We start from the raw sequence: 25,087 nt of genomic DNA, 5'->3' as shown, positions 1-25,087 counted from the left end.
TTAATATGAAACAGCAAATTTTAATGAACTTACAACACCAGCCATCCAGTGATCAGCAGGAAATACAGACAAAGAGAGCTGTGGGGCTCATGCTCGCCAGATTTATAGGTAACATTAGCCCAAGGCGAACACGCCCCCTAATGGGCTGGGCTTATCCCTACACCCCACCACCAGGAGTGTGGACATTGGTGATGTCTGCTGCCTATGGACCGAAGTACCACTGGCTGCACGAAGGGGTGCCTTGGGCCTCTTCCCAGACTTCCTGGTTCATCAAGGCTGCATCCTTGCTGGCCTGGGAAGAAAGCTCCATGGCCAGACTGAAGATCCTGTGGGCAGAAGAAAGAGAAGGGACAACTTCGCCTCTGGCCAAGAACTCTAAAGGAGATCTTAGAAAAACAAACTTGTTAGAGAAATAGGTTCTCTCCTTCCATACAGATCCTGGGGACTGAACTCAGGACACCAGACTTTCCTTGCTGGCTGATCTCAGGACCCTAATGGTGTCTTTGGAAGTCAACAAGGGTGGCTGCCAACTTGGGGGCAAGTGTGCATGTGTCCATATGGTGCTGCAAACAGAAGCAGGGCCTGTGTATACTGAGTTCCCTCCGTCCCCAGCTCTCCCTCTTTTGAAGGAGACAGCACCTAAGATTCCTAGGCTGACCCTAAACTGATGACCCTCCTGCCTCAGCCCCCAAGCATCTGAGACAGCTGACAGATCTGTGCCCCCAGGCCTAGCAGGAAAGAGCTGTGTGGCGAGCCTTGAATGCATCCTTCATCCTCCTGTTCACCTGGGACCTCAGTGCCCCACACCCTCAACAGTGGGCAAATTTGATGTGAGGAGACCTTGTTGGTGCCAAGCTAGATGTGAGATTCAGCCATTACCACATGGTCAAAGGCCAGGTGTCTGAAGACTTTAAGAGCCCCTAGATGACGGAGGGCATGTGTCCAAGAGTGAATACCAGGTACATCTGTACTGCTCAGATACTGACTGGGAAAACTTGTGGCCATACAGTGGTCACAAGCACAGGGAGACATCCTCAGTCTATGCTCCATATGAGTGATGGCTGACCCATTCTGTAGGCCAGCACTGGGTACGGCGCTTCAGAATCCCTGAGAACTCCTATGGGCATCTCCTTAAATGCATTTTTTTGGAGGTGGCCAAAATGGCCAAGCCTGCCTGATGACCTCAGTCTGATCCCTAGGGCCCACAAAGTGGAAAGAGAGAACAGACCCCAAAGCCGTCCTCTGACCTTTACACTCATGCCTTGGCATGCACATGCCCAAACATAAAAATACGTAAAAAAACAAAAACAAAACCCCAACACGTGTGATGTTCACACCTGCCATTCTAGAACTCTGCAAGCTGAGGTGGGAGGATTTCTGCACGTTCAAAGCCACACTCGGTGTTACAGATTGAGACCTTGTCTTAGAAAACACACAAAACAACAATGTCCCTCAAGAAACCACGAGACTGGCTAGGCAGTGATGGTGTGCAGCTTCACTCCCAGCTATTGGCAGGCAGAGGCTGGCGAATCTCTGAGTTCGAGACCAGCCTGATCTACAGAGCGAGTTCCAGAGTGAGAAACTCTGTCTAGAAACAAAACAAAACATACAAAAAGAAACCCCCAAACATCCTGCTAAGACTGACTTCTGAATGACGTTTAAGATGTGTTGAGCAACTGTCCAGCTCAGAAAAGCTCTCTCTGTCCCCTGCTGACCTGGAGCTGCCCTATCTAGGGCATGAGACTGAGTGTGGGATGCTTTCCTTGCCCGTGGTGACCTCAGGTCTCTACGGTCCCCAGTCCTACTCTGCTGGACTCTGGCACAGTATGAATTGATGGCTTCACTGCACCCAAGGTCCCAGTGTCTCAGAACTCAGAAGTGGGCTAGGAGTGGAACAGTGCTGTAGTAGTGAGGCACTCAATAGCTGAGTTCTCAAAAGCCCAAACAGTCTTCACCTGAGAGAGCAGCTGGGTGGGGTTCCACCTCCAGCAACCCAACTAAAAAGAAAGGGATGATGGAGAGAGGAGGGAAGGGATGGAGGGGAAAGGGGGAGGCCTGACCCACACCTGTAGAGCTCTTGGTCCTTCTTGGTAATCAAGTCCCTGAGTTCCTCCAGCAGGCGTGACACCTGCGCGCTGGTGTCTGGCACCTGCCCGCTGGCGTCTGGGGAGGAGATGCCCAGCTCGCCCAGGAGCTGCAGGGTGGTCTTTAGGGCCGGCTCCAGATCATCTGTGGAGATACAGGCTGTTAGCAGAACTCCGGTGCCCAAAGCAGCAGCTGTTTGAGCTGTGCAGCATTGGCTCTTCTCTCACACTCAGGGAACAGGGCCAAAGGGAGGGATCTTAGGAGATCTCACTCGTCCCTGGAGTGTGGGTGCCAAGTGCATGCTGGGAAGGCAAACCCAGTGGGGAGCGCACAGGTGCTTCTGTGACTGCTGCCCAGGAGACTCCTGTGGACCAGGGGAGCTGGGGCTTCAGGCTGCAAGCCGCTGCTCTGTTCTCTCACCCTCTGTCCTTCCACTAAGAGCGACAAGCAGGATGCACCTGCCAGATGTGGCTTGGACCTGCACTTCCTGGCCTCCGGATCTAAAGAGCTGAGGTTCTGGTATCTGTAGCAGCTGTGTGTCCCAGGCACAGACCTGCACCACACACAACCCAGCAAGGTCATGAGGGTTAAAGGACCTGTTCCTGCTGTGTCGTGTCCTCACCTCACCGTCAGTGCTGGGGTTTTGCTGGGTACAGACTTGCGAGGGGCAGTTTGCTAGGAGGATCGCTACAGCTTCCAGGTCAACACTATGCTCTTTTATGGAGCCAGGGTCTCACTGTGTTGTACCTCAGGCTGGCCTGGAACTCACAGCCTCCCAAGAGTCAGACAATAAATGTAGGTCACCATACCTTTTTCATTTGTTATGTAGCCCAGGCAGAGTAAACCCTGTGCAGCTAAAAAGTCCTAAGGAGGATGTCTGCTCCAGAGAATCCCTCAAATGACCTCTCAACACCTCCACCCTGTTGGTAGGGCCCAGGGCTCAGGGCCGGTAGATAGGTCACCCTGCTCCCAGAGGTCTCAGGGCCGGTAGATAGGTCACCCTGCCCCCAGAGTCTTCCAGCTGTGAGGTCCAGCGTGGGGTTGGAATCGTGACTCAGCTCCCTGTGTCCTACTTGGTCCACACGGGTTCCAACACCACCCCAGGGTAGAGGCACCTAGAATATGGTGCATGTGAGACTTGAGGCTCCTTCCTGCTGAGGCAATGCCACACAGCAAGGCTGTTCTTACCTAGGAGTTCCTGCCCACTTCCCTGCATGTGGATGCCCTGCACGGGAAGCTCATGTTGTGTGGCGTCCAAGGCTGTGGCCAGTGTCTTGTATTGCTCCTTGAAGCGCTTTACTACAGCCTCGAGAGGGCCCAGCACCTCCATCTGCAGGCAGGAGGGGACACTGTGAGACACACCGCTCACTCGCACAAGAAGGGCCAGCTTCCAGGTAACAGGACCCCCTCTGACCTGCCCTGGATGGGGCCCTGTTGCTACGCTAAGCTCCACGGTGGGACAACATCAATGCTGGCAGGTGCCAAGTATTCTGCAGACTGTGTGGCAGAGACAGGTGTCCCATACAGAGTACTACATTCGTATCAGGAGCCTAAGCAGGGCGGGCAGAATGTAAGTGGTGGCATCCTGATCCTGGCTCCCTCATGCACCCCTAGCCTCAGGAGCATGCTCAAACCCACCTGGGCATCCAGGATGGTAGCCAGCTCCTGATGCTTCTGCTGGAGCAGCAGCTGGCGCCGCAGCTCCAGCACCCGCTGCTGTAGACGCTCCTTCTCATGGCATAAGGCCACCAAGTCCTTCTCAGCCTTCTCCTCCAGCACAGCCAGGTTGTTTTCCATCTGTGGGTCGCAAGACCAACTCAGGTGGGGTGGGGGAGGTGACAGAGGACACACGCTGTTTCGTGAGTCCCAGTTAAGCTCACCTTCACAGACAGCAGGGTCAGCAGTAGTGTCTGCGACTCCATCATGTCCATGGTCTCCTGTAGATCCTGCAAGGGTCCTGCTGTTCAATTCCCAGTAAGCCATGTTGACCTGGCTCTTCCGGGCATGGCAGAACCCCAACCTCTGTGCACTTTATAGGTTCAAATGGTGTCCGCGGGGCTGAGGATGGAGTCAGGTCACACCTTGCCCAGAAGTGTATGGGTGTCTCCCCACTCAGTATATGGGCACACTGACCTGAGCAAGGACCCATGGACACCACAGCCCTAGCCTCCATCCTGGAGGACTGGCTGCCGGGAGTCAGACCTACCCACCGTCTGCTCCCCAGTGCTCACCTGTCTTTTCTGGGGAAGGTGTGTCGTTCCTTTTGGGCCAGTCAAGGGTACATGAGGCCCTGTGTCAAAAAAATGGGATGGTTTGGCTGGCTGAGCCCATAAAGATGCTTCCTTGCCTGGCAAGCCCGATGACGCACTCGATCCCTGAACTCGCAGGAAGCTGGAGGGAGAGAACTCCAGAGTTGTCCTCGGACATCAAATGTGCCAAGGCATCAGGAACAAGAACCAATGACGACAAAATGACAAAAACAAAAACCAACAAACAACATTCCTCAGCTTTGGTACTGCAGACCTCTGGGCCAACTAGATGCTACCCAGGGGCATCCTGTGCACCAAGGGCCAACCGGCAGCTGTGGTTCATCCATCAGAAGCCAAAATCCAAATAAAATGTCTGCATACACCCTAACCCTAGTCAGTCCCTTTTGGTGAGCACCTGTTTAGGCCAGGCAGGTCCTGACTCCTGACTGGCCCGTCTTCAGGAGGTGCTCACGCCGCACATGAGAACATCCTAGCCAGGCCCATGTGCTGCTCTCATCCCCACCTGGGAACAGAGAAATTTTTGTTCCTGTGTTTTGAGATAGGGTCTCATGCACACCCTGGTTCAATGGAGCCCACGTGGCCAAGGATGACTTTGAACTTCTGATCTTGCCACCACCTCCCAAGTGTCCAAATGTCAGGCACCCCATTGGTTATAATTTCTGTAGCATCCTAAACTGACAGCAAGTAGCAGCTCCTGGATCCGCAAGTAGTTCCGTGGACATATGGTTGGGCCTCAGACACTCTGCCTATGCTCCCATCACACACTTGAACCACATCCTTTCTGACAGAGACCCTTAATGCTAAGTTTTCCCTCACAACCTGACACAATCTAGGATCACCGGGGAATTGAGGGACTTTTGGATCAGGCTGGACTGTGGACAGTCTGTGATGGGTTGTCCTGATTGCCCTGAGGGAGGCCTGGCAGCTCCTTCCCTGCTGCCAGAGTCCCACCCTTCCAACCCTAGCCAGGACTCACCTTTGACCTTCTGCAATGTGCTGGGCTTTCTTCCCTCTGGTGACTTCCCTCCAGCAGATGCAGAAGCCTGTTATGTAAACAGACAGTCAGAGGTCAGGCCACTTGACCTTTGATGCATTTGCTTAAAGGTCAGACAGAGAAGCAGGAGTTTTGAGACTGCGAACACGGGAGAGTCAAACAGTGGACAGCTACGTTCATCAGACATGGGAATTAACGGCACACGTGCTGGACTGCCATCTCGATGGGTGTGTGTTTGCGTGTGCTGTGGAGGGGCTGGCGACCGACTTCCTATGGCACTCTCAGGATGCGCTGACTTCTACACAGGTTACTCTGGACTTCAGGAGACACTGACTTCTCCCTGGCCTAAGTCTACAAAGCTCACAAACAGCAGCTGCACCACCACCAGCAGTGGATGCCCAGCTGTCAGGTACAAGAAAGGCAAGGAGCACAGTGGGGGTTGTGTCGTGGTTCATTCTCATGCACCACTGGGTCTGGGGACCCTCTGTAGGAAATAAGGAGGCAGCAGGATGGAACAGGAAAACTAAAACCTACTCCTTGTCAAAACTACCCAAGCCTATTCAGACTAGAGCAAAGAAGTTTTCCAAGCCTGAGGGTCACTCTGGGCAACCACCTGCAATGGCCCTAGGTGTCAGGCCAGCAGGCAGCAGACTCCACCCTGCATAGGTGCTGCCAGCCAGGCCCTCAAGGGCACGAAGAGAATCAGCTGTGAAGAACAAAGTGCAAGCTCTGCTTCTCGCCTGCCTGACAGTGGGGCTCTTGACCACCCAGGCCACGATTGCACAGGAACTGCTGTGGCCTTGGCTCCGGAACTCGGGGTCATCGTGCTCTACAACTGCTTGTGCCAGTGCCCTCCCCTCAGAACAATCTGCATAAGGGACCACACACTCACGCAGACCTGGCTACCCCGGGTGGTACAACAGCCAAGGGCTGTGGGGTTTAGGGTCAGATACTGAAGAACCCACAGTGAAGGTAACTGGACTGAGTGTGACCAGAAGCTGAAGAGTTGACTCGCTGGTTAAGAGGAGAACTTGGATTCAACTCCCAGCAGTTGGGCCAGTGTGTAAAGGTGCTTGCCACCAAGATTGCCAAACCAAATTGATGCGCAGGACCCATGTGGTGGAAGGTGAGAATCAATTCCCACAGGTTGTCCTCTGGTAACCATATGTACAGTTGGCCCGAACCCTTCTCTAATGAATAAAAATGTAGTTAAGTTTTTAAAAAGTCACCATGAATCTCATTATTTGTACACTCAATTCCAATTAAAATGTTTCAAAAGCACACCCCTAAGAATTCCAGACTAGCCTTTGTTTACGAGCTACCAAAGCAGCACGGAGATCTGATCTGGGCTCCAGGAGAGCCATCATTGGGGTAAGTGAGTGCAGCAGCAGCCCGGAACAGGGAACTCAGATGTTCCTCATCCCTCCTACACTTCCTGGTCATCCTGCAGGGGCTATACTGCCCAATACCTCCTCTCTCTTTCTATCCCACCCAGCTTGCATCCAGAACCCTCCCCACCCTGTTTGCCTCCCTCCCCTCTTTGGCCACATAACATCTCCCAGCTCAGCCTGTTCGGGTGCTGGGACCGAATCTGAATCGGGAGGGCAACCGGGAGGGCAGCAGTTCCTTTGTTTCAATAGCCTGCCTGCAGCAAGCAAGGTAGGCCCTTTGTTTACGAGCTATCCAAGCAGCACAGAGATCTGATCTAGGCACCAGGAAAGCCATCACTGGGGAGTGACATCAATGGGAAGGTACATCAGTGGGCAAGGAGACCTGATCCTGTAAAAGAAGATCCATAGGGGAGCATTCGGAGGAAGAGATGGGCAGGCACCAATGCAAGAATTCACCCAACAATCTGAAAAACAACATGAAACCACCAGAACCCAGAGACCTCACAACAGGAGGACAGGAACACCTTAATCAAGAAGAAGTAGAAAAAATTGACTTTATGAAAGTGATAGAGGCCCTTAAACAGCATGTAAAAAAAGCCCTTATAGAAATGGATGAGAAGTATAACAGAAAGTTTGAAGAATTGAATAAATCAGTGAATGCTACCCTAGGAAACCAAGGAAAAACAATCAAACAGATAATGGAAACAGTTCAAGACTTGAAAACTAAAATGGAGGCAAAGAAGAAAACACAAACAGAGGGCCAGCTGCACATGGAAAATCTAGGTAAACAAATAGAGACTACAGAAACAAGCATAACCAGCAGAATACAAGAGATAGAAGAAAGAATCTCAGATTCTGAAGATAACATAGAGAAAATAAATGTCCTGATCAAAGAAAACAGCGAGTCCAACAAACTCTCATCACAAAACATTCATGAAATATGGGACACAATAAAAAGACCAAACCTAAGTATAATTGGAGTAGAAGAAGGAGAAGAAGTGCAGCTCAACGGTCCAGAAAATATATTTAATAAAATTAAAGAAGAAAACTTTCCCAACCTAAAGAAAGATGTACCTATGAAGGTTCAAGAAGCATACAGAACACCGAAGAGGCTGGATAAAAAAAAAAAAAAAAAACATCCCCTCGCCATATAATAATCAAAACACAAAGCATACAGAATAAAGAAAGAATATTAAGAGCCGCAAAGGAAAAAGGCCAAGTTACTTATAAAGGTAAACCTATCAGACTTACACCTGACTTCTCTATGGAAACCATGAAAGCTAGAAGGTCCTGGATAGATGTACTGCAAAAACTAAGAGACCATGGATGCAAGCCCAGACTACTATACCCAGCCAAGCTTTCGTTCACTATAAATGGAGAAAACAAAATTTTCCAGGATAAAAACAAATTTAAACAATACATAGCCACAAATCCAGCCTTACAGAATGTAATAGAAGAAAAATCACTAACCGAGGAGTCCAACAATGACCACAATAACTCAGACATCTAGAGACCCTTCACCAGCGCAACTCAAAGAAGGGAAACACACAAACTCTACTACTAAAAAAGTGACCGGAGTTAACAACCACTGGTCATTAATATCACTTAATGTCAATGGGTTCAACTCACCTATAAAAAGGCACAGGCTAAGAGATTGGATACGAAAACAGGATCCAACATTCTGCTGTTTACAAGAAACACACCTCAACCACAAAGACAGGCACCTACTCAGAGTAAAGGGCTGGGAAAAGGCTTATCAAGCAAATGGACCTAAGAAACAAGCAGGTGTGGCCATACTAATTTCTAACAAAGTTGACTTCAAACTTAAATCAATCAGAAGAGATGGAGAGGGACATTTTATACTCATAACAGGAACAATTCATCAGGATGAAGTCTCAATCCTGAATATCTATGCCCCTAATATAAAAGCACCCACATACGTAAAAGAAACATTACTAAAACTCAAGGCAGCCATCAAACCGCACACACTAATAGTAGGAGACTTCAACACTCCTCTCTCACCAATGGACAGGTCAATCAGAAAAATTACAGAGAAATAACAGAGAAATTAGAGAATTAATAGAGGTAATGAATCAATTGGACTTAACAGACATCTATAGAATATTCCACCGAAATAGGAAAGAATATAACCTCTTCTCTGCAGCTCATGGAACCTTCTCAAAAATTGACCACATACTCGGTAACAAAGCAAACTTCCACAGTTACAAAAAAATATTAGTAACCACCTGTGTCTTATCAGATCACCATGGATTAAAGTTAGAATTCAACAACAATGCTACCCCCAGAAAGCCTACAAACTCATGGAAACTGAACAGTCAACTACTGAGCCATACCTGGATTAAGGAAGAAAGAAAGAAAGAAATTAAAGTCTTCCTGGAATTCAATGAAAATAAACAACATACTCAAACTTATGGGACACTATGAAATCAGTCCTAAGAGGAAAGTTCATCGCACTAAGTGCCCACTTAAAGAAAACAGAGAAAGCACATATTGGAGACTTAACAGCCCACCTGAAAGCTCTAGGAAAAAAAGAAGCAGACTCACCTAGGAGGAGTAGAAGACTGGAAATAATCAAACCGAGGGCTGAAATCAACAAAATAGAAACACAGAAAAAATCCAAAGAATCAATGAAACAAAAAGCTGGTTCCTGGAGAAAATCAACAAGATTGATAAACTCCTATCCAAACTAATCAAACGGCAGAGAGAGAATATGCAAATTAATAAGATCAGAAATGAAAAGGGGGACATAACCACAGACACAGAGGAAATTCAGAGAATCATTAGATCTTACTACAAAAGCCTGTATGCCACAAAACTGGAAAATGTAAAAGAAATGGACACTTTTTTAGATAAATACCATATACCAAAGTTAAACCAGGACCAGGTGAACAATCTAAATAGACCTGTTAGTCATGAAGAATTAGAAGCTGTTATCAAAAACCTCCCTACCAAAAAAAGCCCAGGACCAGATGGTTTCAATGCAGAATTCTACCAGAACTTCCAAGAAAACCTAATACCTGTACTCCTTAATGTATTTCACAACATAGAAACCCAAGAGTCATTACCAAATTCCCTTTATGAAGCTACAGTTACTCTGATACCAAAACCACACAAAGACTCAACCAGGAAAGAGAATTACAGGCCAATCTCACTCATGAACATCGACTCAAAAATCCTTAACAAAATATTGGCAAACCGAATCCAAGAACACATTAGAAAAAATATCCATTATGATCAAGTAGGCTTCATCCCAGAGATGCAGGGCTGGTTCAACATACGAAAATCTATTAATGTAATCCATCATATAAATAAACTGAAAGAAAAAAAAACCATATGATCATTTCATTAGATGCTGAAAAAGCATTTGACAAAATAAAACATCCCTTTATGATAAAAGTATTGGAGAGATTAGGGATACAAGGGTCATACCTATATATAATAAAAGCTATATACAGCAAGCCGACAGCTAACATCAAATTAAATGGAGAGAAACTCAAAGCTATTCCATTAAACTCAGGAACATGACAAAGCTGTCCACTCTCGCCATACCTCTTCAATATAGTGCTTGAAGTTCTAGCAATAGCAATAAGACAACATAATGGGATCAAGGGGATTCGAATTGGAAAGGAAGAAGTTAAACTTTCGTTATTTGCAGATGATATGATAGTGTACATAAGCGACCCCCAAAACTCCACCAAAGAACTTTTACAACTGATAAACACCTTTAGTAATGTGGCAAGATACAAGGGCAACTCCAAAAAATCAGTTGCCCTCTTATACACAAAGGATATGGAAGCAGAGAGGGAAATCAGAGAAGCTTCACCTTTCACAATAGCCACAAACAGCATAAAATATCTTGGGGTAACTCTAACCAAGGAAGTGAAGGATCTATTTGACAAGAACTTTAAGGCATTGAAGAAAGAAATTGAAGAAGATACCAGAAAATGGAAGGACCTCCCTTGCTCTTGGATTGGGAGGATCAACACAGTAAAAATGGCAATTCTACCAACGGCAATTTATAAATTCAATGCAAGGTCCCTTCAAAATTCTTCACAGATCTTGAGAGGACAATAATCAACTTTATATGGAAAAACAAAACACCCAGGATAGCCAAAACAATCCTATACAATAAAGGATCTTCCGGAGGCATTACCATCCCTGACTTCAAACTCTATTACAGAGCTACAGTAACGAAAACAGTGTGGTACTGGCATAAAAACAGAGAAGTCGACCAATGGAATCGTATAGAAGACCCGAATTTTAATCCACAAACCTACGATCACCTCATTTTTGATAAAAGAGCTAAAAGTATACAATGGAAGAAAGAAAGCATCTTCAACTAATGGTGCTGGCACAACTGGATGTCAACCTGTAGAAGAATGAAAATAGACCCATATCTATCACCATGCACAAAACTCAAGTCCAAATGGATTGAAGACCTCAATATCTGTCTGAACACACTGAACCTGAAAGAAGAGAAAGTGGGAAGTACCCTCCAACAGATGGGCACAGAAGATCGCTTCCTATGTGTAACCCCAGCAGCACAGACATTAAGGGCAACATTGAATAAATGGGACCTACTAAAACTGAGAAGCTTCTGTAAAGCAAAGGACACTGTCACTAAGACAAAAAGGCAACCTACTGACCGGGAGAAGATCTTCACCCACCCTGCAACAGACAAAGGTCTGATCTCCAAAAGATATAGAGAACTCAGACTTTAAAATGCTAATTAACCCAATTAAAAAATGGGGCACTGAACTGAACAGAGAATTCTCAACAGAAGAAGTTCAAATGGTCTAAAGACACTTGAGGTCATGCTCAAACTCCCTAGCAATCAGGGAAATGCAAATCAAAACAACTTTGAGATATCATCTTACACCTGTCAGAATGGCTAAAATCAAAAACACCAATGATAGCCTTTGCTGGAGAGGCTGTGGAGGAATGGGTACTCTCCTCCATTGCTGGTGGGAATGCAATCTTGGGCAACCACTTTGGAAATCAGTGTGGCAGTTTCTCAGGAAATTCGCGATCAACCTACCCCTGGACCCAGCAATACCACTCTTGGGATTATACCCAAGAGATGCCCTATAATATGACAAAAGCATTTGTTCAACTATGTTCATAGCAGCATTATTTGTAATACTCAGAACCTGGAAACAGCCTAGATGCCCTTCAATGGAAGAATGGATGAAGAAAGTGTGGAATATACACACATTAGAGTACTACGCAGCGGTAAAAAACAATGACTTCTCGAATTTTGCATGCAAATGGATGGAAATAGAAAACACAATCCTGAGTGAGGTAGCCTAGACCCAAAAAGATGAACATGGGATGTACTCACTCATAATTGGTTTCTAGCAATAAATAGGGGTCACGGAGTCTACAATTGGTGAACCTAAAGAATCTAAATAAGAAGGTGAACCCAAGGAAAATCATATAGTTATCATCTTGGCTATGGGAAGTAGACAAAATTGCTGGGGAGAAAATTGGGATCTTGGGGGTGGGGTGGGATTGGGGTAAGGGATGATGAGCAGAGAAAAGTGAGAAGGGGAGGATGGGGGGAACTTGGGGAAACAGGATTATTAGGATAAAGGAAGGTTAGATAGGGGAGCACGGAAGCACAATTAATAGTTAAGGGAGCCACCTTAGGGTTTGCAAGAGACTTGAACCTACAGTGGCTCCCTGGGGCCCAAGGCAATGTCCCCAGTTAGTTCCATGGGCAGCTGAGGACAGGGAACCTGAAATGACCCTATCCTATAGCAATACTGATGAATATCTTGCATATCACCATAGAACCTTCATCTGGTGATGGATGGAGATAGAGATAGAGACCCACACTGGAGCAGTGGACTGAGCTCCCAAGGTCCCAATGAGGAGCGGAAAAAGGGAGAAGATGAGCAAGGAAGTCAGGACCACGAGGGGTGCACCCACCCACTGAGACAGTGGGGCTGATCTATTGGGAGCTCACCAAGGCCAGCTGGACTGTGACTGAAAAAGCATGGGAAAAAACCGGACTCTGAATATGGTGAACAATGAGGGCTGATGAGAAGCCAAGGACAATGGCACGGGGTTTTGATCCTACTTCATGTTCTGGCTTTGTGGAAGCCTAGCCAGTTTGGATGTTCACCTTCCTAGACATGGACGGAGGGGTGAGGACCTTGGACTTTCCACAGGGCAGGGAACCCTGACTGCTCTTTGGACTGGAGAGGGAGGGGGTGAGGAGTGGGGGGACGGGGAGAAGGGTGGGAGGAGAGGGAGGGAAATAGGAGTCTGCGAGGAGGCGGAAAATTTTTTGTCCTTTTCTCAATAAAAAAAAAAATTCCAGACTAAAAGGGGCACGTGCCGAAGCCAGATGCCACCCTCACACATCATACATGAAAGCCTGTCAGATCCCAAGAAGAATCACAGGGTTCAGGTCTTGAGACCCCCATGCCAGCACGTCCCTGACGCTGACTTGGGAGCCCATGCAGTCAATCCCCAGCAGGTGCTGGGCTCTGGCACATGAAGGCCTGGGCTCCATCAACAGGTCTGTGTACACACCTGATTGCTGTTGGATAATCTTTTTGTATGCTGTAAAGATGTGTCTCTGCCCAAGGCACCTTCTGATTGGTTAAAAAGAACCTGAAAGACCAATAGCTAGGCAGGAGAGAACAGGTGGGGCTTCCAGGAGAGAAGGGAACTCAGGAAGAATCAGAGGCTCTCATAATTAAGCCAGGGAGACACTGAGGGAGTCAGCAGTACAGAGAGGTAAGGAGCCACATGGCAGAATGTAGACTAATATAGACGTGGTAATTTTTTTTAAGACAGATTTTTCTGTGAAACAGTCCTACTGCCCTGGAAATTTTGACCAGGTTGGTCTTGAACTCACAGAGGTCTGTCTGCCTCCTAAATGTTGGGATAAAAGGTGTGTGCCACCACCACCACCCGCCAGAGCTAGTTGGGAACAAGTCTAGACTAAGGTCAAGCTTTCATAATTAATAAGAAGTCTCTGTGCCATCATTTGGGAACTGGCAGTCTAAAGAAGGTCCAACAACAGATGACCAACAATTGTGGTTGGACGTGGTTGCCCTGTCTTTAATTCCAGCCTTCAGGAGGTACAGGGGTGGATCTCTCTATCTCTCTAAGTCCCGGCCATGTAGGAATATGTAGAGAGACACTGTCCATAAAAGAAAAAAGGCAGAAAAATCCATAATGGTCTTTTATTTGGGGGGTGGTGAGATAGGTTTTCTTTTGTATTTTAATAAATAAAGACTGCCTGAAGATCTGAGAGTAAAACAGTCCCACTGGTCAGCCTTACAGACCAGGTTATGGTGTCACACACCTTTAATCCCAGCCCTACAGAGGAAAAAGATGGGGGAGAAGTTCTCAGACATAGTCTCATTCTGAGAAATCTGGAGGCAGGATCGCCATTTCAGACTGAGGGAGAGGCAAGAGCCAGTGGCTGGCTGTTTTGCTTTTTAGACCTTCAGACTGAAACCCAATTTCTGACCCTGAGCGTTTATTAATCATGCTTCAGGGTTTCTCTGTGCAACAACCCTATCTCTCCTGGAACTAGCTCTTGTAGACCATGCTAGCCTTAAACATACAGAGATCCGCCTATGCCTGCCACCACCGCCGGGCTGGAATATTGATTGGTCTTTTGAAAGCAAATTCAGAACTTGTGCTCAATGACACGAGAGCTGCTGCCTGTGGCTGTTGACAACAGGCCACGAAAGCCAACCACTGAAAACCCTGACTCACTAGCGAGAAAATGTCCACGGTAGAACATGTAACAAACAAACCAGCAACAAAATGAGAATTTAACGGCCAACAAGCAGGGCTGTGTAGTGTGTAGTCTGGCAGTCACTTTGCAAGTCTGAAGACCTGAGTTTGAATCCCCAGCATCTACACAGAAACAAATCCACTGTTGGGCCCTAAAGCCCCACCAAGGAGAAGGTCGCCCCAAGAGACATTCACAACTCGGTTGATGCAATAGCAAGAGGAATTTTTATTCTGCCGCGGCAGAGGTCCCCCAGCCTCGAGAGGAGAAGGATGACTGCTTTGTCTATTACAAGCTCTTTTAAAGAAAAAAAAAACACAAAATCAAGGAGGGGGGAGTACAAAATCAAAGGGAAAGCCCAAAAATCATTTGTCTACTATTTTGACTAGTTCATTTAATGGTCAGCTAACTCTACTTAATCAATGTTGTAACAGTTACAAGGAGGAGCCTTGATCAATGTCATAGTTACAAGGAGGAACCTTGATCAATGTTATGACGGTTACAAGGTCGTCTCACCCCAGTTCCAGGGTCCAGGTCTATACAATGGAGATGGAAAGTACTCAAAGCTCTCGTGCACGTGTTGTTGGTTACCAGGGCCCTGGTTCCGAGGAAGGGGGTGCAGTAGTGCTAAGGGGCCTCTAAGTCTTTCACCACAAGAACCTCTCACCCTAGCAAGGGATGAGGAACACAAAAGGATCCCAAGAGCTGGCAGTTCAGTGAAATCCTGTCACAAAAGAAAGATTTCACTCTGGCATCCATCCATGTGTACATGCATGGTTGTACAACCTGCAACACACACACGTACACACACACACACAAAAATAACAAGGACCAATGCAGAGCAATGCCCACCACCAACTGCCTTGGAGACACCTACTGAAGTCACAGAAGTGTGCCTGGGAGAAACGTGAAATGGTGTTCAGGAGGAATGGGAGCACACAGCACAGCCCAAGCACCCCTTATCCACAACTGAAATCTGAAACTCAAGATCATCTGCCCCACACTCAGGGAAAGGGCTGCTCAGCTGGAAGTGGGCTCCACTCAGGACCAGCCCTTCTGAGATCCATTCAGCCTCAGGAGAAAGCGCAGGCTAATGTTACCATGACAACAGACACTCAAGACTCCAGCCAGACCAAGGTCACCTGATGGGGTAGCAGAACCAAAATGCCTTGTATAAACACATGGGGGCACTGTGGCCAAGCCTTCAAGGTGGCAACAGCCACAGGGTGAATGGAAGCAGGGATAAGTAGCTTGGGAAAGCTGTCTGCAGGGTGATGTGAGAATCCCTTCCCTTAAACCAGACTTCCAGTCAGAGCTTCAGGAATCCTGGGAACCCTCACCACACTTCCTGGGGCACAGGCCAGGCAGATGGGAAATTAACCTTCTGATTGTCATAAACCAAGCCTGTGCTCAGCAGTCCTGCCTGGCCGTGACAGACAACCTGGAACTGGATCCTGTGCTCCAGGGATGTGTCACCACAGGGATGAGCCTGCAGCTGACCCCAACATGTTTCCCCCATTCTTGCAATGCAGTGCAGCTTTTGGGGCCTCAGGAAGCCCTGCCAGCCTTGCTTATTGACAGCTGAAAAAGTATCACACAGGAAGATGCAGAAGTGAACGTCACCCCTGCCAGCTGTGCCTGTGGCCCACACCGAGTGCCGCTGCCACTGCCCATCACTCAGGAGCCTCCTGGGTGTGAAGGGATAGTGCTGGAGGACAGATCTGACAGAACAGAGGCCCTCAAAACAGGAGGGGCAGAGGAGGTACATACGACTGATGGACACTGGTGTCACTCTCACCAGAGACTCAGGACTGTGCCCAGAACCTGGAGGCGGCAAAGGCCCCAATGGTGTCTTCCAGGATCGGGCTGCAGCTGCCACGTGCCCTCCACCCATTCCTAGTGGCTCCAAGAGTAAAAGACTCCATTACCTTCTTAGTTTTCTTCTCATATTGCAGGTATCTGGACTCAACCACTCTTCCTCCTGCAGACGACACAGTGTGTAGTAGGAGCTGCGGGCTGCATTCCTGCCACCCAGCTCCCAGCCACCTGGCTAGCTTATGCCCCAAAATAACAACACACAAATTGTATTCATTTAAACACTGCCTGGCCCCTTAGCTCTAGCTTCTTACTGGCTAATTCTTACATCTTGATTACCCATTTCTATTAATGTGTGTAATCCCAAGGTACGCTTACCAGGAAGATTCTAGCCTACATCCATCCTGGGTCAGAGCTTCATCGCGTCTGCCCTGGAGAGGAGCAGCGGCATGGCCTCTAACCTCACTTCCTCTTCCTCCCAGCATTCTGTTCTGTTTACTCCCCCCACCTATGTTGTAACCTATCAGGGCCAAGCAGTTTCTTTATTAATTAACCAACAGTGTTTGTTAGAGAAGAGGAATGCTGCAGCATGAAGACATAGAGCATGAGCAGGACCCCACAGTGGAGAGCCGGGGCCAATGACAGGAAAAGCACCAGCCTTACAGCCCGATGCAGACTGTCTCCTTCAGTCTCCCCAGTATGCACATGGCAGCTACTGCAACTAGTACCTTCACAGGACACTCAGTGTCCATAAGACACTGATGGAACGTCTCTTGTATGTGGGTCCTTGGAGTAGGAGCAAGTGCCAAGTAAGTTCAAAGATAGAAACATTCTAGACCGTGAAAGCCAGGGGCCAGTGGGATGGCTCACTGGGTGGAGGGCTTGAAAGCAAGCCTGATGACTTTGGTTCAACTCTCAAGAGCCTTCCTCTGATCTCTATATGTGCACCTTGGTATCCCCCTCACCTTCAGTAAATAAGTGCAATTTTTTTTAAAAAAAAAAAGGAGCAGGAGAGATGGCTCAGTGGTTAAGCGCTTGTTGCTCTTGCAGAGGACTGGAGTTAGGGTCCCAGCACCCACAGGGATGCTTGCAACTGGAATATCCGTTCTGGGAGATTCAACACTCTCTCTGGTGTCCAAGAGCATCTACATTCATGTGCACAGCCCCCTCCCACCTACCAAAACACAAAACAACAAATCCCACAGCATTTTGGGTCTATCCCTCTCTGGTGGAGTCCATCTCTGTTTGTGCTTCAGTACAGTAAAGCTGGGCTGCCCACCGTGGTCTTAGTATTCCCACCTTCCTATCTTTAAATCAGAGGGATAGAGATCCACTCCTGTAACCCTAGATGATGTTAACTGTTGTGAGGGAATGGCCGTGCTGGCATGGATTTGGGGGTTCTCGCTGAGATCCTGCAGAGGCTCTGAGAGCATAGGTAATGGACGTAAAAGGCCAAGTCAGACTCTGCCTGGGGCTTGTGCCAGGAAAAAGCTTGGAAAATGCAGTCCAGATGTAGGAATCTGACCCTGGTTCAGTTTAAACGTGTTGAGCCTGCAGCCAGGACAAACAGGCCCACTGGTCTATGTGCCCAGGCCAGCTCTCAGACCCTGCTTGCCAACCATGGAAGACTCCAGATTTCTCATTACAGCTGGTCTGTGGTCGTTTGTACCTTGACCACTCATGTTTCTCAATTAAATGAAGCTAGCAGATTAAAAAGTAACAATAAAGTTAAAGACAGGAGAAGAGCCCACAGCAGCCCAGGGGCAGGGAAGCTGGGGCACACGTGAGCCATGTCAGACTCTGTACCTTTGGGTTGGGGAGGCCTATGTCCATGCTCTGTCCTCACCACCACTCCAGCCTTTATCACGGGTGGACCCTCATGAGACTCACGCACAGATCCAGGCCCCCTTGGCGGTGGCTGGGGCATCTGGCCTGGCCAGTGTTAACAAAACCAGGCAGCATGCAAACATGTCATAGCTTACACACAAAACTGCCAGGCTGGGGCCACTCAGTGGCACGGTGCTCAATTGGCACAGTGAGGGCCCCAATTCTACTTCTGCCATCGCAGTAAACAAACAAACAAAATATCTGCTGAGGATATAGGTCAGTGGTTAGGCGCTTGCCTAGCAAATGTGGGGCCCTGGGCTCCATCCCTAAGACCAAACCCCAAGCCCCAAACCCAACCAGGTCCAGTGATCACTGTCAACCCTGAGGGTCCGAGTTTAGTCCTCTGGACTCCTATGGTGCAATGAGAGAAACAACCACCCAAATTATGCCTAACCCCCATGTGTGTGCCACATGTGCTACCTGCCCACACGAAGTGTAACAAAAAAAAAGGAGCCTATGAGGCTGAGGAGTACTTGCTCTTCCAGCACCCACACCGGGCAGCTCCACAGGTTTCTGAAGGAACTTGGATCTGTGGCCTGTGCACATCTAGAGCTACACTTTCGAGGGACTTCAACTCTCCAAAGGACAACTACAGTCACAGGACACCTCAGGGACAAAGACAACCCCGAGTCCCCAAAGGCATGCCACTGAGCAGTGGAAGTTTCAGACTTGTCTCTGTCTCCCCTGCCCCCAAGAAACCCCTTTCATGAACTAGATGGCACCCTGGAGGTTGAGGCAGGAGGATCAGGAGCTGACCGGCAACCTGGGATCCATGAGACTTTCTCAGAGAACAGAAAGGTTCAGCATGTAAGGCACTTGCTTGCTGCCCAGCTTGATTGATGACAAATTGACTCCCACAAGTTCCCTTCTGACTTCTATACTCATGATACAATATGCACACCCCTCCAAAGAGATTACACGTGTAATAAAAAAATTGAACAAAAATCGTTGATGAAGACAAAACAAAACACTTTCCTTAAAGCGCTCACCTTGTACTCTTCTTCCTTTTGTCTTGGGGGCACCAGTGGCTGCGGGCTTCCTACAAGAGAGAAGAGAGATGTGCTATTCATCCATCTACAAGATCTGCAGAGGCCAGAGCCACCTTCCGTCAGCTGCAGCGGGGCATGTGAAGATCGTCCCTAGACAAGCAGGAGGTGGAACCCCCACAAGACCAACTTCCTCCTGAAGGCAGTAGAACACTGGCCCACAGGGATCAGAGCTTCCCGACCAGGAAGATCCCTGTCTCATCAGGCTGGTGTGACAACAGCCAGAGAGGTGGGAGGGCTTCGGAAGGGCTGGGGCTGAGGATTTGCAAGCACAGGGGCTGGAGAAGACAGGAGGGAAGAGTCCAATGGTAAGGATGAGATGGCAGGTTGGGGAGAGGACGGTGACACAGCCTTTCTCTGCAAAGTGTCAGTTTCCTAGGCTCCCCGGTCACTGTCATGACCAGCAACTACTCAACTTTGCTATTCTAGTACCAAAGTTGACAGACACAATGCGTGGGCCATGTGGCAACAAAACTTTGCTGACATAGCACATTTTGGGTCACACATCGCTCATATGTCACCAAATAGTTGTATTCTCTAAATATTTTCATTTTTATTTATTCTGTGTATGTCTGTGAGTGCAGCTGTGTAAGTGCCACCAACTGTGCGTACCGTGGTGCCTCCAGAGAGGTTAGGGGACAATCTCAGCATAGGTCACGTTCCACCTTCTCATCCACGGCTGCGTATACCAGGCTAGCCAGTCCTCACCCCTGCAGACTCTCCTGTTTGGCCTCCCATCTCCCTGTAGGGTGTGCTAGGAGTGCAGGCACTACTGCATCCAGTTTGTACGTGGCTTCTGGGGACCCAAACTCAGGTTGTCAGGCTTGTTCAGTGATAATTAACACACACACACACACAACCAACAGGGTCTCACGCTACAGCCAAGGCTGGCCCAGAACTCATCATCTTCCTACCAGGGCTGGACAGACAGTTCGCAGGATAAAGAGTTTGCTGCTCTTGCAGAGGACTTGAGCTCAGTCCCCAGCAGTCCAGCTCTGGGGGTCTTAAGCCTCTGCTGCTGGCTTCTTCCTGAAGCCTACAGATGGTAGGGGCTTGGCTTTGGGAAGCAGGGCAGGTGCACCTGCTGTGGTCCCTCAGGATGCCCCGGGGTCTGCCCATCAATCACGGAGGCCTCAGCAACATGGCCTTGACCTGACCTGTGCCCATCACTACCCGTGTAAAGAGCTGGAAGTCTGAGGTATAGTGCTGGTCAGGAGGCTCCACCCACCGGCCTCTTCTCTGTAGCACTTCAGCCTTTTAAATCTGATGCAGTATGTGGTGCTCACGTCCTCTGACACACGGGAGGGAAAGGATGACTTTTGTAGTTGGGTCCTGGGAATCCTGAGGCTATGAGGCTTGGTGGCAGCACCTTTACCTGCGAGTAAGGAAGCTGGCCTGGGGCCGCGTGTGGTGGTACAAGTCTATAAGCTGCAGAGGCAGAGGCAGGTGGACCTCATTGGGTCAAGTGTCTAAGTGAGGGGCCTACTTAACTTATCATCTCTCAGCATCCCAAGTGCCTGTCACAGAGCCAGCCTGGCAGGCATACCCTGCCCCTACCCTGAAGTTCCCCAGCTTCTCTTTTCTATATAACTCAGCCATTTTGTCCACTTGGTCTGTATGTTTCTAGTGCTCTCTTTGCTCCCTCTCTCTCTTCTCATGGCCTGGTTCAGGCTGCTGGGCAGGTTCAGTATGGACTCTTCCTGATGCCTCTGGCTGTACTTTCCCTCATATCTACAATAAACCTTCTGCTCAACCATATACGTTGGAGCAGTCATGTCCTCATTTTTCTTTTCTTTTCTTTCTTTACTTCTTTTCTTTCTTTACTTCTTTCTTTTTGAGACAGGATTTCTCTGTGTAAAAGCCTAGGTGAGAGCTACCTGCCTCTGCCTCCCAAGTGCTGGGATTAAAGGCCTGCAGCACCACTGCTGGGCCACATCCTCATTTTTCATTCAGATCTCTGTGATCTGTGAGCTGGAAGCTCACAGGGTCTCCACAGGGAGTTCTGTGACAGTGTGCTAGTATTCTTTGACTTATTAAAATATTCCTTTTAATCGTCTTACATTCACTAGCATTGGTAAGCTGTAACTAACTGGATAAAATACATGCCTAAATTTAGCTTATATGTCCAGTTTAAATACACCAGGTAATGGTGCCCAATTCTCAAGTGCCTTTACAGATCTGAGAGTATGGCAATTTAACAAAAGTGCTTCTAACACAGACATGCCAGCTCCCATGGCACCTATAGCTCCTCCAAGAAGATACATGGTTACAAAGATCTTCCGCCTTGAGGCTTGCCTTTGGGTTTTGCAAAGACACCCACACACCAAAAAGCGGCCTTTTACCTCTTCAGCTTCCTGGATGCCACCCGGGGACTCAATCTTCTCATCCTGCCATGACAGGTGGACTAAATCTTCCCCCCACAGGAAAATCTTGGGGCCTCTTGTACCCAGCAGCTAACGGCAATCACTGCCTCCAGGCTGATGTTCTCCGAGGACTAAGGAGAGACTTGGGATTGCCTGTGTAGCTAAAAAAGGTGTCTCATTTTTGCCCATTTATCCCCTTAGATCTGTCTAATGGCATTTGGTGACTTAGGATACTGTTCACTTATTACTTCATCCATGGCATTTGACAACTTAAGGTACTGGTAGCTCATTACTTCATTTGAAGTTTCCTGCTAAAATACAAACAGGTGTGCCTCTTTCAAGGCTTCATAGTTCAGATTAACAGGTGTATCTTAAAAATCCAGAGTTCCCAATTCCCTTTAATTGTCTTCTAAAATGTGCAAACCTTCTAACCTAAAGCAACAGCCTTTTGCTATGACACCAAGATGTAAATCTGTTCCAGTTCTCTTACAGATACCTACAGGTTTCTGGAAAAAGTTCTACTGCTGTATCAAAAATCAGGTCTGGTAATAATAATAATAATAAAAACCCCAAACAAACAACTAACAGTCTTCCAGAGCCTGTTTTTTTTAATTTTTAGATTTATTTGTTATGTATACAACATTCCTTCCGTGCTGGGTGGTGGTGGCACACGCCTTTAATCCCAGCACTCGGGAGGCAGAGGCAGGCAAATCTCTGTGAGTTCGAGACCAGCCTGGTCTACAATAGCTAGTTCCAGGACAGGCTCCAAAACCACAGAGAAACCCTGACTCAAAAAACCAAAAAAAAAAAAAAAAAAAACCCAAAAAACAACATTCCTTCCATGTATGCCAGCAGGCCAGAAGAGGGCACCAGATCGCATTATACATGGCTGTGAGCCACCATGTGGTTGCTGGGAATTGAACTCAGGACCTCTGGAGGAGCAGTCAGTGCTCTTAACCTCTGAGCCATTTCTCCAGCCCTCCAGAGCCTGTTTGAACTCCACCCATTTTCACGCATATTTTACAGGTCACTCTGGCCATCTGGGCCAAGACCAACTTACAAAGCGCTCTCCAGAAAATGCCAACACCTGCACCAGCTCCTGGGACTTCACCACTGGTACCAACTCTCCTGGATCAAGGACACCTAACAACTAAAATCTGGTTTTATCTGCTAGTGTGTCCCAATTGTACACCCGAGCCTCACCTGTACAACTAGGGCACTTCTCTGTCCCATTCTTTCTGGCAGTTAATGACTTCCCATGGCTAGCCCTATTCATAGGGTCAATGATAACAAATGCCTCCTGCTTTCTCATCTCTCTCAACCAACAGCTGCCTGAGGTCTCCCGGATGACAGTAAATGGGAAGCCGCTCCAGCCACGCCTCTCATGAGCCCACCAACTCCCCCCTTGCCAATGTCACTCCATGCTCACAGGAAGTGGCCAGACCTGAGTCGGGTCCCTATATCCAAGAGTCTGGGATGTTTGGGTGAAAGCGTCACCCCAGCCCCTGGCATCCATTTCAAGCCCCCTCCCCTGGGAAAGCCCACCAAGCCTCCCCAGGGAGGGTCAGGACCACTCCCACAGGGTTTTTAGGCTGTCCCCCAAAATATGAACATGTGGTCTCCCCTTCTCTCTCTTCCCCTCACCATGCTTTCCTGGTGCCACCCAGGAGCGCTCCATCAAACATGGGCATCTTTTATTCGGTCTAATTTGGTCTGATTGGAATTATTTGTGTTGGCAGAGAGGCTCATCTAAGAAATATTCCTAACAAAAACAAAAGCTGGCCAGGTGGTGGCGGCGCACGCATTCAATCCTAGCACTAGGGAGGCAGAGGCAGGTGGATCGCAGTGAGTTCGATGCCAGCCTGGTCTACAAGAGCTAGTTCCAGGACAGGCTCCAAAACTACAGAGAAACCCTGTCTTGAATACAAAAACAAAAACAAAAAACCAAACAAAAACAAAAAATGGTTTATTTGAGACAGGTCCTCAGGTAGGTAACTCAGACTGTCCTTGAACTCGGGATTCTTCCACCACCACCTCCTGCCTGTGCTGACAGGCAGGCTTCTAGTGAAGCTCAGGTGGGGTGGGAGAGTTTCTTTACCATCACTGAGTACTTGTGGTTGCCACTAGCATCAACCCGCCCAGGTGTAGATTTTTATCAATTTCCAGACCATAACTCTCAAGCGATTATTTTGTAACTCCCTAACTCTTCCCCTCTTTTTTTAAAAAAATGTATTTATTTATTTATTTATTCATTTATTATGTATAATAAATTTTATTATTTATTATGTATACAATATTCAGTCTGTATGCCTGAAGGCCAGAAGAGGGCGCCAGACCTCTTTACAGATGATTGTGAGCCACTATGTGGTTGCTGGGAATTGAACTCAGGACCTTTGGAAGAGCAGGCAATGCTCTTAATCACTGAGCCATCTCTCCGCCCCCCCCCCCCGACTCTTCCCTTATCAGTGCTTCAAAACTCCTTTCAGGAAAAAAGTAAACCTGAAATTCTAAGAAAAAAAAAACCTATCCAGGCTCCAATACTTCCCAAGCTCACTAACAAGGATGAATCCCCGCAGTGCTGTGGTGCAGCAGACTGGTCCAGCTGCTGCTGGGGGAGCACACTAATCATCCCCGCGGGAAGAGTGGCAGGAACTGGAGAGTTCGAAGCAAGCCTGGCTTACAAGAGACCCTGTCTTGGAACCAAAACAGAACAAGTCACACACAGAACTCAGGAGGTTGAGTGCTCCCCTAGATGCAAAAGCTAGGAACCATGAGGCTAAGTTACCTGCTGCCAACACCAAAGTACCACACACAACTCCATTCTGAGCCGCACAGGAGATGCTCAGAGCCTGGGCCTCCAGGCTGGGAGGGATTCGGGGAGTGGCTCTAAGGAGCCCCGTTCTCCCGCTTGGGCACCCGTCAGCCCAGGCTCTGACCAGCCCTCGGGTGCCCCTAAACCCCGCCCTACTGTGCCCCCAACTCACCCCGCGTCCCGCTCCGAGGAGTCCGCCATTTTCCCGCCTTCCACTCAAAGAGCCTCTTCTCGGGGCTCCGCTCTCTAGGAGGCAGGCAGGACAGTGGGGCACTGGGGCCTGTCAGCAAGTGAAGCCAAGGAGCCCGCTTTTTTGGGAGCGCGCTCTGAGGGGGCAGGGCTCTGTAGCGCCCCGCCTCTCACAGCTCGTGGGAGCCACAAAACAGGACCACACCAACAGCAGGGGCGTGGCTCTAGTGGGCGTGGCCCAGAGCACCCCTCCTCCCTGGAGCAGGGCGGCCAAGGTTCAGGTGAGTTCTTTCAGTGGTTCTCCTGATGGGAGGATAGAGCCGGGGTTGGTGCTGGTGTCCCAGGGCGCGAGGGTGTGACGCGGCCTGGGGGTCGCGGGGTGACTGATGGGGGCGAGAATGGCGGGCTTACGGGGCTCGAGGGCGCCTTTGAGCGGTGGCTGTGGAGAGGACGTG

General features: G+C 48.5%; 1 protein-coding gene across 1 annotated transcript; it reads right to left on the bottom strand.

Moving 5' to 3' along the window:
- Positions 1-24,761, bottom strand: LOC142839233 (HAUS augmin-like complex subunit 8). Its single transcript, XM_075955215.1, has 10 exons — positions 24,616-24,761; positions 19,212-19,261; positions 16,449-16,501; positions 5,332-5,398; positions 4,317-4,375; positions 3,966-4,031; positions 3,724-3,882; positions 3,274-3,415; positions 2,067-2,229; positions 1-326 (listed from the first exon to the last, which is right to left on the bottom strand). Exons 1-10 carry the CDS (start codon positions 24,642-24,644, stop codon positions 203-205), a joined length of 912 nt encoding a protein of 303 aa, XP_075811330.1. The 5' UTR covers positions 24,645-24,761; the 3' UTR covers positions 1-202.
- Between the last annotated feature and the right edge of the window lie 326 nt (positions 24,762-25,087).

The sequence above is a fragment of the Microtus pennsylvanicus genome, chromosome 21 (assembly GCF_037038515.1).
Source record: "Microtus pennsylvanicus isolate mMicPen1 chromosome 21, mMicPen1.hap1, whole genome shotgun sequence".
In the NCBI taxonomy this organism is placed as follows: domain Eukaryota; kingdom Metazoa; phylum Chordata; class Mammalia; order Rodentia; family Cricetidae; genus Microtus; species Microtus pennsylvanicus.
Note: the sequence above shows the minus strand (reverse complement) of the source record. Positions and strands in the feature narration are given on the sequence as shown.

Excerpts from the sequence above, each read along its gene's own strand:
- LOC142839233 (XM_075955215.1), bottom strand. The coding sequence starts at position 24,644 with ATGGCGGACTCCTCGGAGCGGGACGCGGG. Across the intron at positions 19,262-24,615 it reads TCCTCGGAGCGGGACGCGGG|GAAGCCCGCAGCCACTGGTG; the intron begins GTGAGTTGGGGG and ends TCTCTCTTGTAG. Across the intron at positions 16,502-19,211 it reads AAAAGGAAGAAGAGTACAAG|GAGGAAGAGTGGTTGAGTCC; the intron begins GTGAGCGCTTTA and ends TGTCGTCTGCAG.